The 15,864-nt window shown below is 38.8% G+C and overlaps 1 protein-coding gene across 2 annotated transcripts; it reads right to left on the bottom strand.

Moving 5' to 3' along the window:
• Positions 1 to 12,586: 12,586 nt before the first annotated feature.
• Positions 12,587 to 14,918, bottom strand: LOC135477995 (interferon alpha-inducible protein 27-like protein 2A). Of its 2 annotated transcripts, none has more exons than XM_064758242.1 (3): positions 14,571 to 14,627; positions 13,884 to 14,005; positions 12,587 to 13,521 (listed from the first exon to the last, which is right to left on the bottom strand). In XM_064758242.1, exons 1-3 carry the CDS (start codon positions 14,612 to 14,614, stop codon positions 13,253 to 13,255), a joined length of 435 nt encoding a protein of 144 aa, XP_064614312.1. In that variant the 5' UTR covers positions 14,615 to 14,627; the 3' UTR covers positions 12,587 to 13,252. The 2 variants fall into 2 exon arrangements, with proteins under 2 accessions (XP_064614312.1, XP_064614313.1); XM_064758243.1 differs by lacking the exon at positions 14,571 to 14,627 and adding an exon at positions 14,781 to 14,918 and having other exon boundaries at positions 12,588 to 13,521.
• Between the last annotated feature and the right edge of the window lie 946 nt (positions 14,919 to 15,864).

Below are 15,864 nucleotides of genomic sequence, written 5' to 3' on the forward strand. Positions count from 1 at the left end.
TGCACTTCCAGATACACACTGTAGATGCTCACACTTTTTTTTCTAATAAGAAATTAATCAAACTTCACAATTCAAACAATTCTTTGGTGGCCCTGTAAGATGGATGTAAGAATAAAGCAATATGTGTCACGCAAACAGTGCTAAACATAGGTGAAATACAGTCGTATATTCTATTACAAAATGACAATAGTTTGTGCACACAAGATTTATTTCTATCAAAAAGTCCCAGACGTTGTTGCAGGTAGCAATGTTCTATCTCCATTCGTGCAAATGTGTTTATATTGAAGAATTTTTTATGGAAAAAAAAAAAAACATTACAGATTTAGTACTTTTATGTTTTAAGAGGTATTTTTTGTTGTTGTTATTATAACGGTTTCCTAGAATGTATGTTATTGCAATGTTGATCACATATACGTTTTGTGTATTTTTTGTTTAACTTACAATGGACTGTGTTTGCCTATTGTATTATATACATTCTTTTTGCTATCATTTTGTGCATTTGCTGATTGTTTAAGAGGCTGTACCGGATATTTTGGGCAAAAATTCCATCAGCCCAAATTTTACTGTTATATTAGAATGATCCGAATAATTACATTTTACAAAATATCAGCTTATGCCCCTTTTGTTGAAAATCAGTAATAGAGTTTCTAAACTTTATAAAGTGGGCCTCTTAACTTTTTCAGACTTTCAAATTGTTTGAAGGCTATAAACAGAACAAGTACAAGTCTCATACTTACTGAAGGCTATAATTTGACCTATTCTTGGTAAGTAAAGAAAATTAATTTGATTAGCAAATGATTTTTTGTTGCTTTGTTTTTTATGGGGTTTTTTTTTGTTTTTGTTTGTTTTTTGAAAAACCTCTCCGGTAGATAGCTTCTTTAAACACTTACGACATTGTTGAAGTGATGTAGTTCACGTATACAATATAGTGCTAGATCGTAAGCGTTGTACGACTAGAAAACTTCTATACTGATTCAAGGTGAAGTCAGGTGTATTTACATGTGCATTATTTGCTTACGAGTGCTCTCCTGTAATAATTTACTGGTACAGTAATTTATCTTTTGTCAGTTACATCATTTAAACAAATGTGAAAAACTTTCTGAAATAAATGTATTCAAAACTGGAGTAATTGCTTGTATGTCTGTTCGCGTGTGCTTAAGGCACCTGTAAACCCAATAGTAGGTGCATGATGACAAATATTGCTGGTATATTGGCTCACAGCAATTATCTCTCATGCAGTTTACACCATCACAATATGTTTGACACGTGTTATTCATGTAGGGACACCATCACAATATGTTTGACATGTGTTATTCATGTAGGGACACCACAATATGTTTGACATGTGTTATTCATGTAGGGACACCATCACAATATGTTTGACACGTGTTATTCATGTAGGGACACCATCACAATATGTTTGACACATGTTATTCATGTAGGGACACCATCACAATATGTTTGACACGTGTTATTCATGTAGGGACACCATCACAATATGTTTGACATGTGTTATTCATGTAGGGACACCATCACAATATGTTTGATGTGTTATTCATGTAGGGACACCATCACAATATGTTTGACATGTGTTATTCATGTAGGGACACCATCACAATATGTTTGACATGTGTTATTCATGTAGGGACACCACAATATGTTTGACATGTGTTATTCATGTAGGGACACCATCACAATATGTTTGACATGTGTTATTCATGTAGGGACACCATCACAATATGTTTCACATGCGTTATTCATGTAGGGACACCATCACAATATGTTTGACGTGTTATTCATGTAGGGACACCATGACAATATGTTTGACATGTGTTATTCATGTAGGGACACCATCACAATATGTTTGACATGTGTTATTCATGTAGGGACACCACAATATGTTTGACATGTGTTATTCATGTAGGGACACCATCACAATATGTTTGACATGTGTTATTCATGTAGGGACACCATCACAATATGTCTGACATGTATTATTCATGTAGGGACACCATCACAATATGTTTCACATGCGTTATTCATGTAGGGACACCATCACAATATGTTTGACATGTGTTATTCATGTAGGGACACCATCACAATATGTCTGACATGTGTTATTCATGTAGGGACACCATCACAATATGTTTCACATGCGTTATTCATGTGGGGACACCATCACAATATGTTTGACGTGTTATTCATGTAGGGACACCATCACAATATGTTTGACATGTGTTATTCATGTAGGGACACCATCACAATATGTTTGACATGTGTTATTCATGTAGGGACACCACAATATGTTTGACATGTGTTATTCATGTAGGGACACCATCACAATATGTTTGACATGTGTTATTCATGTAGGGACACCATCACAATATGTTTGACATGTATTATTCATGTAGGGACACCATGACAATATGTTTGACATGTGTTATTCATGTAGGGACACCATCACAATATGTTTGACACATGTTATTCACGTACGGACACCATCACAATATGTTTGACATGTGTTATTCATGTAGGGACACCATGACAATATGTTTGACATGTGTTATTCATGTAGGGACACCACAATATGTTTGACATGTGTTATTCATGTAGGGATACCATCACAATATGTTTGACACGTTATTCATGCAGGGACACCATCACAATATGTCTGACATGTATTATTCATGTAGGGACACCATCACAATATGTTTCACATGCGTTATTCATGTAGGGACACCATCACAATATGTTTGACGTGTTATTCATGTAGGGACACCATCACAATATGTTTGACATGTGTTATTCATGTAGGGACACCATCACAATATGTTTGACATGTGTTATTCATGTAGGGACACCATCACAATATGTATGACACATGTTATTCATGTAGGGACACCATCACAATATGTATGACACATGTTATTCATGTAGGGACACCATCACAATTTGTTTGACATGTGTTATTCATGTAGGGACACCATCACAATATGTTTGACGTGTTATTCATGTAGGGACACCATCACAATATGTTTGACGTGTTATTCATGTAGGGACACCATCACAATATGTTTGACATGTGTTATTCATGTAGGGACACCATCACAATATGTTTGACACGTGTTATTCATGTAGGGACATGTGGGTCTAATTTCGGTGTGATTATCTCTCATGCAGTTTACACCATGACAATATGTTTGACACGTGTTATTCATGTAGGGACATGTGGGTCTAATTTCGGTGTGATTATCTCTCATGCAGTTTACACCATGACGATATGTTTGACATGTGTTATTCATGTAGGGACATGTGGGTCTAATTTCGGTGTGATTATCTCTCATGCAGTTTACACCATGACAATATGTTTGACATGTGTTATTCATGTAGGGACATGTGGGTCTAATTTCGGTGTGATTATCTCTCATGCAGTTTACACCATCACAATATGTTTGACACATGTTATTCATGTAGGGACATGTGGGTCTAATTTCGGTGTGATTATCTCTCATGCAGTTTACACCATCACAATATGTTTGACATGTGTTATTCATGTAGGGACATGTGGGTCTAATTTCGGTGTGATTATCTCTCATGCAGTTTACACCATGACAATATGTTTGATGTGTTATTCATGTAGGGACATGTGGGTCTAATTTCGGTGTGATTATCTCTCATGCAGTTTACACCATCACAATATGTTTGACATGTGTTATTCATGTAGGGACATGTGGGTCTAATTTCGGTGTGATTATCTCTCATGCAGTTTACACCATCACAATATGTTTGACATGTGTTATTCATGTAGGAACACCATCACAATATGTTTGACATGTGTTATTCATGTAGGGACATGTGGGTCTAATTTTGGTGTGGTTATCTCTCATGCAGTTTACACCATCACAATATGTTTGACATGTGTTATTCATGTAGGGACACCATCACAATATGTTTGACACGTGTTATTCATGTAGGAACACCATCACAATATGTTTGACATGTGTTATTCATGTAGGGACATGTGGGTCTAATTTTGGTGTGATTATCTCTCATGCAGTTTACACCATCACAATATGTTTGACATGTGTTATTCATGTAGGGACATGTGGGTCTAATTTTGGTGTGATTATCTCTCATGCAGTTTACACCATCACAATATGTTTGACATGTGTTATTCATGTAGGGACATGTGGGTCTAATTTTGGTGTGATTATCTCTCATGCAGTTTACACCATCACAATATGTTTGACGTGTTATTCATGTAGGGACGCCATCACAATATGTTTGACACGTGTTATTCATGTAGGAACACCATCACAATATGTTTGACATGTGTTATTCATGTAGGGACATGTGGGTCTAATTTTGGTGTGATTATCTCTCATGCAGTTTACACCATGACAATATGTTTGACATGTGTTATTCATGTAGGGACATGTGGGTCTAATTTCGGTGTGATGTGGGCCTCCTCAACCTTTACCCACCTCTAATAGCGAAAACAAAACACAGCAAATAAAAAAATAAAAACAAAGGATCTGTATACGTGACCCAGGCACACACTAGCGCTCTGCTTCCATGGTTCTCTGTAAGTCTTGAAATGTGACGGGGTTCTATTTTGGCGCTTCTTTCTAATAATCAAGTCTTCCGTAAACATAAGCGAATGAATAAACACCTTTCTGACTATATCCTTTAAAATTGCCCCCATGAAACATTGTTTTCAGGCTGGGACATTTTGTGGGGCGCTGCTATTGGAGGCGGGAAAGCAGCTGCAACTCCCCTGACACTCGGTGCGCTTGCTTTTACCACTGGTGTAGTTGCCGTTGGATCCGTCGCAGCTGCCATCCAGTCCAGCGTGTACGGAGGTACGGTGAATGCCGGAAGTTTGTTTGCTGCGGCACAATCTGCAGGGGCTGTTGGATTCACAAGAGACGCTGTAATCAAAGGTGCAGTTGCTGGCGCCAAGAAAGCATGGGATTTCAGTCTTAGACTTGTTTCTGTCGTATGCTATAATAAAGTACGCCAATCTTTCTGTGATGTTTGGTTAGCATATCTTCTACAAGTGAGCGGTTGCCGTTCCGCAGTATATCTCTTGCCGCCCTGTTTTGCAGCTTTTGTGGTTGTTCTTTATTTTCTTGTTGTAGTTCGACGAAATAACACATCAATAGGCGAAGTGAGGCAGTATGATACTGCTATAAAATAGTTAAGACGATAAGATATCGTCGACCACGAGAGAGCACAGAGATATTAATTTAACCAAGTAAACTTACCTTAGCTTTGGACCGAACCAAACCCATAATAGTCTGATGTTTGAAGGAGTTCTTAGTTCACTGGTGCATCGAGCATATGGTCCGGAGTAGAAAAGAAAGTCTTTTACATGTTCCAAAAGCCATAATTTTTGTATGCATTACATTTAGATCCAGCTTGGTTAGGGTAAGCCATCGACATTCTTACTTCCTGAAAAGAGCCGTGTCGTCGGCGTATACGACAATTTTGAGTTGTCAGTCAGGTGCATTACTAACTGCTTTCCAAAATGGATCCTTGGAACTTCATATGTAACGGTATGGCGACTAGAATTGTGGCACGTGTTTTATTTTTTTTATTAGAAAACCAGTACCAAAACAACGAAGTTTTTGTTTACTTATTCATTTATTTGGGGTTTTGCGCAGTACTCAAGAACATTTCACTTATAGGACACCGAAATTTTGTGTTTGGATAGTGACAAATCATGGTCCACAATGCATAAGTCAAGAAGAACTACACCAAAAAACTGGCTGCTAATCATGTTCCCTATTTATCTATTTACTCAAGAACATTTCACTTATGCCACGGCGACAAGCAATATAATGGAAGGAAACTCACCAGATCCCGGGGAAACCCCCCACGACCACCCGCAGACCTTCCCATGAACGTCCGGAGAGGAAGACTGCACCAGTTCGACTTGAACTCACAGCTATTACATTAGTGAGAGGCTCCTGGGTATTGTGTTGCAATAGCATGCTAACCACATGGCCATGGAGGTTACCCCCCACCCACATTAGTCAAGAACTGGTCAAATACTGCAACAACAAGGCTTTAACTCCACGAGCTTCTGTAAACCCTTCCACTAGCTTGACAGTTTTTGAATTGAGCTGTTGCTACTTCAGAAACCCCAAATGCAAAAATGAAAACTTGAGGTCTTTTGTTGCCAAAAGTTTCAGAATTACACAAATTTCAGATGTCGTACAGGCTTCTGACCTCCGCAAACCTATAAAAGTGTACAGATACATGTAATGCACTTGCTGGACAATAGTACCTTTTACGATCTGCCGACAATAATAATATTCACTTTTCAAAACTGAACTTGTTTTTGTCTCATTGTCTAAAGTGTTATGTTATGGAAATCATGTATCGATTTCAAATTCTGCCATGCTGACTGGTACCTTGCTCTCATAACACGTCCTCTCCCCTGACTACAAATGAGATGTTTTACAACAGCAAAAGTTCAATGATGACCGACAGATCCTTCCACAAATGCAATGGGATGATCCTTTTTGTTAATTACTTCCATAGTTTCTTTATAGACATGTTCTTTTCTGAATCCTTCTGCATAACCTGTGTACAGAAAAAAACACACATGTAGAAATTACATTTTCGTACAGCTAGAATGCAAACCAAATAAAATATTTTCAACGATGCTTTCAAGGCCAGTAAAAAACATGTCACAACGGCATGGCGTGGTGTCAAGTCTGTTCAGTATTGCAAAGGAATTGTTCAGAGAGGAGTTATGATATGTCAGGTAAATGGCACCTCAGTGTGGTAGTGAAAAGTTACTCAGCCAATGGTGGTAAGCCATAAGCAAGCAAGATTTGATCATTAACATACTACAAAATTCAATTGTTTTTTTCCCCTTTCTTCTGTCATTTTGTCGAAGTAGATGTCTTTTAAAAATGAGGCCTTCGAATTTGACTTGTGCAATAACACATGGCTGGCTTAATCAAAACTTTAGGAAGGCTACCAAAGAGGTCGCCTGTAGGCGGAACATGAATGCAAAACTTCAGCTCAGTAAATAATTACTGAAATCGAGAATTTGGTTATTTACAGTAATTAGCATGCACCCAGAACATCAACTATGGAGTATCACCTGGTATCATTGTCCTTTATATGCATGTAAAACTTCAGGTCAATACATGCAGTACTTTTTAAGATACCACCCCAAACATTTTGTTTAAAACTGATTCAAATACACAATGATGACAATACATTTAGTCATAAATTTTGTCATTTACTGTATTTAATATGTTCACACCGAATCAACGATGGAATGTCCTCATCGTGTTATTCTGCCCTACATGTGTGCACATTTTGAGGTCAATAAATGCAGTGCTTTCAGAGATTCCACTCCTAACATTTTGTGTAATATTGATTTCCCTGCTGACGCTCGAGGTATGACACAGGCACTGGCGAGTTAACCGTGGCCTGCCAGAAACTGAAAGTAGGCAGCACGATAGAGATTATTGGATAACTGGATTTATTTATTTGATTGGAGTTTTAGATTATTAGTTACATGGTTACTCAGTGATAGGATACACAAATACATGAATATAGTGTCAATAATCCTCGGCCCAATATGAGGATTATGGACACCTTATATTTACGTACCCTATCACTGAGTCACTACGTAACAAATTTATCCTACAAAGACCCATCAGTTCTGTGCAGAAGACCCATGCATTGGAGAATCGCTTTAGCGATCGTTGGACCCGAACAGAAGGATCTGACGTCTTCTGTAGGATTTGAGAATACATCTGTACCCCACGTGACCGTTGTTGTCCAATGAAAAGCAGAATATTTTGTCTGATGTGGGATAAGCTTGAAAATAAACCAGCGACCTAATACTACATGGTGACAAGATGTGTGCAAGCCCACCTTAGCTACTGCCGGTTCAAAGTCCTCCTGCGTGACATGCACCCACCTCTCCCTCAGGGCGTACATCCCAGCTTCCGTGCAAACACCGTGCAACCAGACCAATCACAGACTGTCATTTATTCATCTTATTTATGTCTGACACTGTACTCGTGAATGTTCCACTTCCATGACTGCAGAGTACCTGACAAACGTCCAGATTTATTTATTTTTTATTGTTGTTTAATTTATTTATTTATTTAATTCTTCTTCAATTTATTGATTTATTTAATTGTTCTTTATTTTATTTATTTACCTGATTAGTGTTTAATTGATTTATTTATTTGATTGGCGTTTAATGTCATACCCTTACTGGACAGTAGTAAGATTTATGGGTGGGTGTCCAGATTTAACCATAATCCTTTGGGTACTTAACAATATTTTAGTCATATGACGAGGGAGTCCCTAGAGTTCATGTAGTCATGGAATCAAACCCGTGTTGAGATCATATCAAAGACCAAAACCGGTACTTGTTGGTGTCTCACTTGGCGCTGAGCGCAGAAAGGTAAGAGCAAGGAAACAGGACAGGTTGGCCAGGCGTCAGTATAATGTGACTGGGCAGGGTGTCATGTCTGGTGTCTTCGTCGATACTTCAGTGGCGGCAGCGCTTAGGCGAATGGACTCGCCCTGCCACAAGAAGACACAATATTTATATATATACATACATACACCTAATGACTTCTCGTCTTCACGACTGAAATATTGGTAAGTACGACGTTAATCCCCAAGCCTTCATTCATCCATTGGAAAAAAACCTTTTATCGGAACCTTTTATTTCAGCTGTTCGTCTGAAGAAAACCTTACTTCATTTTGTCACCTTTCTTTTACTTCAAATGTAATGTTCGGCATACACGCGAGAGTTTAAGACACAACTCGACTCAACTTGGCCATCAGTGACTGGGATTAACTCCTTACGACCAGCTGAGTTGATTCGCTTCCTAAGCTCTTGTGTGTGAGGAGTTTTACACCTGCACAATGGAGGTTAGGTACCGTATTGTTCGAGTTAGAGATGGAAATGCATACACGTCGTCAACTGTCCAATATTCGTATTTTGGAGAAATATCAGCATGAACTGGAATACCCCAGTGACATTAGAACACATGCACTATGTTTTATGTCACGAGTTCGTGAGAAAAAATATAGGAGAGAGGCAATTTAACGCTGGACTAGCATTCGGTAAATCTACACACACAAGCTATATCTAGTTCACAGAACCGAATATGAAACAAGCTTTGTTAAGAAAAACACTACATTGTATATGTACATTATACATATATTGATGGCAGTTCACATTGTATGGCGTTGTCAAGTGATGCGCGCTGACGTAGCAAAACAATAAAGATCCACATAGACTGCGAGGCAATTAACATATCAGGTGACAGGCCCTTCGCTTCTCTGTTTGAAATTTCTATGCAGAATATTATGGGCGTGTAACTCAGACACACATGAGCTATATCTAGTTCACAGAACAAGCTGTCAAAAAAACCCTAAAAAACTCCGTACATCATACATATACTGACGACCGTTTACACTGTATGGCGTTGTCAAGTGACGCGTGCTGACTTCGCACATCAGGTGATCGACACCATTGCGCCTGTTACGTAAGCGTATGTAGTTGTACAGAGGTCCACATAACTGTGTGCATTCTTAAACTACCGATCCATGTCTAAAAGCGTATTTTTTATTCTTTTTCAGTTATAGGCTAAGTATTATATGGAACTGATTAGGAGACCATGCATGCCTTTCGGGTTTTATTTAAGAGACCATCAAAAACATGCCAAATGATACCCTAAAAAAATCTGTAAAATTTAAAGGAAAGACTGTTGTCTGAAAGATGCCGGACTGTGTTCTGTTATTAAAACATAACATTCTGTCCTATTCAACTAATATTCTGTTAGTCTAATAGAATATTTACGTTGGAGTGATAGAATATGTGTGTTATATTTAACAGAACTGTCCGCTGCAGTCTCGCCATTTACTGAAGTCTGACAATCATCGCTATATGAATATTTCGACTGTGGTCATTTAAACCTCAGTTTTAAAGTTTTAAATGTGGTCAGTTTTATGTGTGGAGGAAACCTGGGTACCAGATGTAATCCACCGACCTTTGGTAAGTTACTGACGAACTTTTCCACAAGCCATATACACACCGTATTGGGGGAAATATTTTTTGGCGGTATATTTTTTCATCCCATGAGGTGGCGTTAGTGTGAAGCAGGGCCTCAAGCCATTATTACGTCAAAAGTGGATTGTAGCGCACGTCTAAAGTGTTACAATGTATCAGTTTCTATTGTAACGTCGTACTGTCTGTTATGTGATGCCATCATGATGAGCTGAGAAGGGAACATTTTATTACCCTTCGATTCCTTTTTATTACATACAACGCACTGCTTGGCTCTGTGCTAAGTGTATCTCAGTCGTTACATACCCCGATCACGAGACAGAAGCGTTTGACTTCTGGACGGGTCTATTGTAGTTCTATGGGTGGATAGAGGTTGTTGTTTACATTGAATAAAGCAGACGACAAATATAAACAAAGAAACAAAATGGCGATTTTTTTCGGAGCGAACATTTATTTTAAAGGAGAAAAGTATCAAGTTACAGATGTTTTTAAGCCCATAGGGACGTTTGAATGTTACATATTCTATTACCTTTCGATTCCTTTTTATTACATACAACCCACTGTTTGGCAATATGCCAAGTGCACATTATCTGAGTCGTTAGATACCCCGATCACGAGACAGAAGCGTTTGACTTCTGGACGGGTCTATTGTAGAAATATGGGTGGATAGAGGTTCTTGTTTACATTGAATAAAGCAGACGACAAATATAAACAAAGAAACAAAATGACTTTTTTTTCTGTCGGAGAGAACGTTTATTTTAAAGAAGAAAAGTATCAGGCTACAGATAATTTAAAGCCCATAGGGACGTTTGAATGCTACACAAAAAAAGATAATAATTGTTTCACGAAATTTTTTTTTTTTTACATACTGACCTGATCATTCTTCCTGCGAGTATTTCTTTCAGCGGCCTCTCCTAAACGTCCGAGTTGACCACAAACCATGGTATGGCAATCAACCAATGGGTCTAAAAAAGATCGGATACATGATGTCTGATATTTCCCGCGATGCAAAACTTAGCCGCCGGTACACGAATCACTGCGTCCGGGCTACGACAGCCACAGTCCTTGCTGATGTCGGTGTTTCTGTTATGTCTGTGACAGGCCCTCACAGTGAATCCAGTGTAGGGAGTTATGTCACCAAACCTTCCGTTTCAAAACGCCGTGAAATCAGCATTATCCTGCATGCTTCAAGTGTGTTATCAAAAAATGTTGAAAGTGAAAATGCCGTTGAGTGAAAATACTCCCATGTCAGTCACGCCACTCCCAGTGCAAATGCCCGACGCTGAGTCACGCCTCAAAGTTTTGGAGGGCTATGCATGAGTGTGACGCGTATATTTTATGTAACTGGTACGGCGCACTGAGTGAAACATGTGTATGCGGCTGGTTTAATGTACATATAACTTTGTACTGATTGCGTCATTACAAATTTAAATTGTGATAGCCACCCATTGTATTTCACAATACTATAAACGCAAATCATTTTTACCCTCATCATACCTTGAACGTATAAATTAAAATATATTTATTTGCTTACTTATAATAAGCATAAACACACATCTATGATGTTATTGTTTTGTTATTTATCAACATGTTGAGAAATTAATATTGAAGTGAAAATGTGAACTGAAGTGTTCCATTATTTCAACATTCGTTACCCGATGTTTATCAATTTGTTACAGAATGCAACACGACAGCAAAGCATTTACACAAGCAAACCAAATAAAATTCAGTATCAAACTATTGTTAACCTAATTTTGTGTGTATCAGTTATTTTTTTTTTCGTTCGTAAGTCAAACTTTAATTACGTTTAAACAGTTGAACTCCCCATTTGTGTTGTCGTTTTGCTGATGCCAGAGGTTTCCAGCTCCTTTAGCTCTGTCAGACATCGATGTGGAAGAGTTTACAAATTTTAGGTCGAAGGCAAAGCCAATGTCTGTCAGAGGCCGGACGTTTGACAAAGAGGTCCCCCTATGATGTTCAACAAACGAGCGTCTTCCACATCACTAATTAAGATGCTAAGGAATACGCAAATTCCTTATCCAAGGCCGGATTTGAACCCGCACGTCATGTGTTGCACCGATTGAAAGCCAAGCGCCTTAACCACTAGACTACAGCAAACTTTATTAGCGGAGGGTTTAGAACAGTCAAAATTTTGAAATGCTGTTTTAGAGCTAAAACCGTATATTTAGACACTATAAATCAAAACCTGATCAAAAGAGAAATGTGTCCAAATTTCAGCGCTTAGCACCAAAAACTAAGCACTGTGACAAGGTTTTATATATTGATTTAATTCAGGTATTGTAACCTGATCAACCTGATCATGCTTTTTTTGCTGAATTACAGCCATATAATATTTAAATCGTTAGACTTGCAGTGTCGATTCCGCTAGCAGAGACCACTGAATTCAAGATGGGAGAGTCCAAGAAGGTGACATCTGTGCCTTTGGTGTTTCTGTTCCCGTGTCCTCAAAGCACCTGGGCAGATCATGGTAGGTGTATGATGACAAATAATCCTGGTTCTTTGGCTCACTGCAATTATCTCTCATGCAATTTACACCATCACAATATGTTTGATGTTTAGGAATGAAGGTTTTCAGGCATCCAGGTAAGTAAACTATAAAAAATAACACTATAAAACTCTTCTTCTGGACAATGTATAATATTTACTGACGTTGCGGCGACAACTGGACCTGGTATATAGTGACAGAATTTGAATATAGTACAGTTTTACACGAGTGAACAAATTTTACCATGTTGAGGTACATTTACACGAGCTAATTAACATTTTTTCGATACTATGTCCCAGATGTGATAAGTTAAACCTGGGTCCTCCATTGCAGTTTAGGGTGGGATTTTAAACCTTGACGAAAATGGCTTCCTTAACCCTTCTCTCAAACCAGTGGGGCTCCTTAGATAAAATATTTACGTTATACCCATTAAAACTGTGACCTGAATTACATATATGTTGGAAGGCAGCAGAATCAAAGCCACTAGGTGCCGGTGTTTGATGTTGTTTAACACGGTTACTTAGTAGCTGTTGTGTTTCACCAATATATGAGTCCCTGCATGTATCTGTTACAATGGCAGAATACATTCTAGCATCATTCAGAGTGTATATTTGTGTGGTGCAAAATGTTGTGGTGTATACTTGTATGTCTGGCAACAACATATTGATGTCTAGCATCTAAAATCAGTCTGAGTCATCCGATGCTTTCTTGGCGGCGCCAGCAACTGCACCTAAGACGACGGCGCTTGTTGTGACTCCAACAGCCCCTACAGATTGTGCCGTAGCGAACAAACTCCCGGCTGTCACCGTACCTCCGTACACGCTGGACTGGATAGCAGCTGCGACGGATCCAGCGGCAACTCCACCGGTGGTAAAACCAAGCGCACCGAGTGCCAGGGGAGCTGCAGCTACAGACACACCTCCTATAGCAGCGCCCTTCAAAATGTCCCAACCTGAAGACAATGTTTCATAGGGGCAATTTAAAAGCATAAAGTCAGGAAGGTGTTTATTCATTCGCGCATGTTTACTGAAAACTTGATTACTTGAAAGAAGCGCCAAATTAGAACTCCGTCACATTTCACGTTTTAATGAGAACCATGGAAGCAGAGCAATAGTGTGTGCCTGGGTTTTGCTTTTGCTATTAGAGCTGGATAAAGCTTGAGGAGGCTCTAACACATCACACTGATATCAGACCTACATGTACAGTACTTCTTTCTTCCTCATGAGTAACAAATATCAAACATATTGTGATGGTGTAAATTGCATGAGAGATAATTGGAGTGAGCCAATATACCAGGAATATTTATACACCTACCATCGACTGCCGAGGTGCCTTGAGGACACACGAACAGAAACACCAAAAGCACAGCTGTAACCTTCTTGGACTCTCCCATCTTGAATTCAGTGGTCTCTGCTTGGGGAATCGACACTGCAAGTCTAACGATTTAAATATTATATGGCTGTAATTCAGCAACAAAAGCATGATCAGGTTGATCAGGTTACAATACCTGAATTGTCAAACTTTGATCAATGGCGAGACCGCTCTCACAATAGATATCAATGTTCTTACCAGACATACAAACATACACCACACCATTATACACCACAAAAACATACACTCAAAAAGCTAATCTGTTAATTTTAACAGAAAGTCTTTTGTCTGAATGATGCTAAAATGTATTCTGCTATTCTAACAGATAGATCTGTTTACAATAACACATATATTCTATTAATCCAACGTAAATATTCTATTAGACTAACAGGATTTTATGTTGAATATGACGGAATATTATGTTTCATTAACAGAATACATTCCAGCATCACTCAGACAACTGACTTTCCTTTAAATTTAACAGTTTTTTTAACAATTTTTAGTGTATCATTTTGGCATGTTTTTGATGATCTCTTAAATGAAACCCGAAAGGCATGCATGGTCTACTAATTAGTTGCTTATAATACTTAGCCTATAACTGATATGGATCGGTAGTTTAAGAATGCTTACCTGTTGTTCAATGCGCTACAAGCTAGAGAATGACACAAAGTCATGTGGGCCTCTGTATAAATTCTGAGATCTAACTACCTACGTCTAAGTAACAAATGCAACTTTATCTATTACCTGATCTGCGTGCGTCACGTCATACAGTGTGAATGGCAGTGAGCCAATATACCAGGAATGTTGGCTCACTGCCATTCATTGTTATTATGCACCTACCATTGGGTTTACAGTTGCCTTGACGAGACACAAACATAAACACCAAAAGCACAGCTGTCACCTTCTTGGACCCTTCCATCTTGAATTCGCTGTGTAACTCTTGCTGCCCTGTTCTGCAGCTTTTGTGGTTTGCTTTTTATTTTATTGATGACCATTCACACTGTATGACGTGACGCGTGCTGACTTCGCATATCAGGTGATCGACACCACTTGTACCTGTGACGAAGGCATATGTAGTTGTACAGAGGTCAACATGACTTTGTGTCATTCTGTAGTTTGTTGCGCAATTTTCAAGTATTCTTAAACTATCGATCGAAATTTAGAAGCGTATTTTTATTCCTTTTTAGTTATAGGCTAAGTATTATAAGGAACCTATTAGGAGACCATGCATGCCTTTCTGGTTTTATTTAAGAGATCATCAAAAACATGCCAAAATGATACACTAAAAACTTAATGTGTAAAATCTGTAAAACAGAACTATCTGTTACAATGGCAGAATACATTCTAGCATCATTCAGAGTGTATATTTGTGTGGTGCAAAATGTTGTGGTGTATACTTGTATGTCTGGCAACAACATACTGATGTCCATTGTGAGAGGGGCCTCCGTGGCTCAATCGGTTAACGGGGTGACCCAGAAGCCTCTCACCAATGCGGTCGCTGTGAGTTCAAGACCAGCTCATGCTGGCTTCCTCTCCGGCCGTACGTGGGAAGGTCTGCCAGCAACCTGCGGATGGTCGTGGGTTTCCCCCGGGCTCTGCCCGGTTTCCACCCACCATAATGCTGGCTGCCGTCGTATAAGTGAAATATTCTTGAGTACGGCGTAAAAACACCAATCCAAAAAAAAAAATCTATTGTGAGAGCGGTCTCGCAATTGATCGAAGTCTGACAATCATCGCTATATAAATATTAGACTGTGGCCATTTAAACCTTAGTTTTAAAATTTTAAAGGTTGTCAGTTTTATGTGTGGAGGAAACCTGAGTACCAGATGTAATCCACCGACCTTTGGTAAGTTACTGACGAACTTTTGCACAAGCCGCGTACACACCGTATTGGTGGAAGCCAATAGGAAAGCGGTATATTTT

Source organism: Liolophura sinensis, chromosome 11 (genome assembly GCF_032854445.1).
Source record: "Liolophura sinensis isolate JHLJ2023 chromosome 11, CUHK_Ljap_v2, whole genome shotgun sequence".
NCBI classification, from domain to species: domain Eukaryota; kingdom Metazoa; phylum Mollusca; class Polyplacophora; order Chitonida; family Chitonidae; genus Liolophura; species Liolophura sinensis.

Excerpts from the sequence above, each read along its gene's own strand:
- LOC135477995 (XM_064758242.1), bottom strand. The coding sequence starts at position 14,614 with ATGACTTTGTGTCATTCTCTAGCTTGTAGCGCATTGAACAACAG. Across the intron at positions 14,006-14,570 it reads TGTAGCGCATTGAACAACAG|ACTTGCAGTGTCGATTCCCC; the intron begins GTAAGCATTCTT and ends TTAAATCGTTAG. Across the intron at positions 13,522-13,883 it reads AGGCACCTCGGCAGTCGATG|GTTGGGACATTTTGAAGGGC; the intron begins GTAGGTGTATAA and ends CATTGTCTTCAG.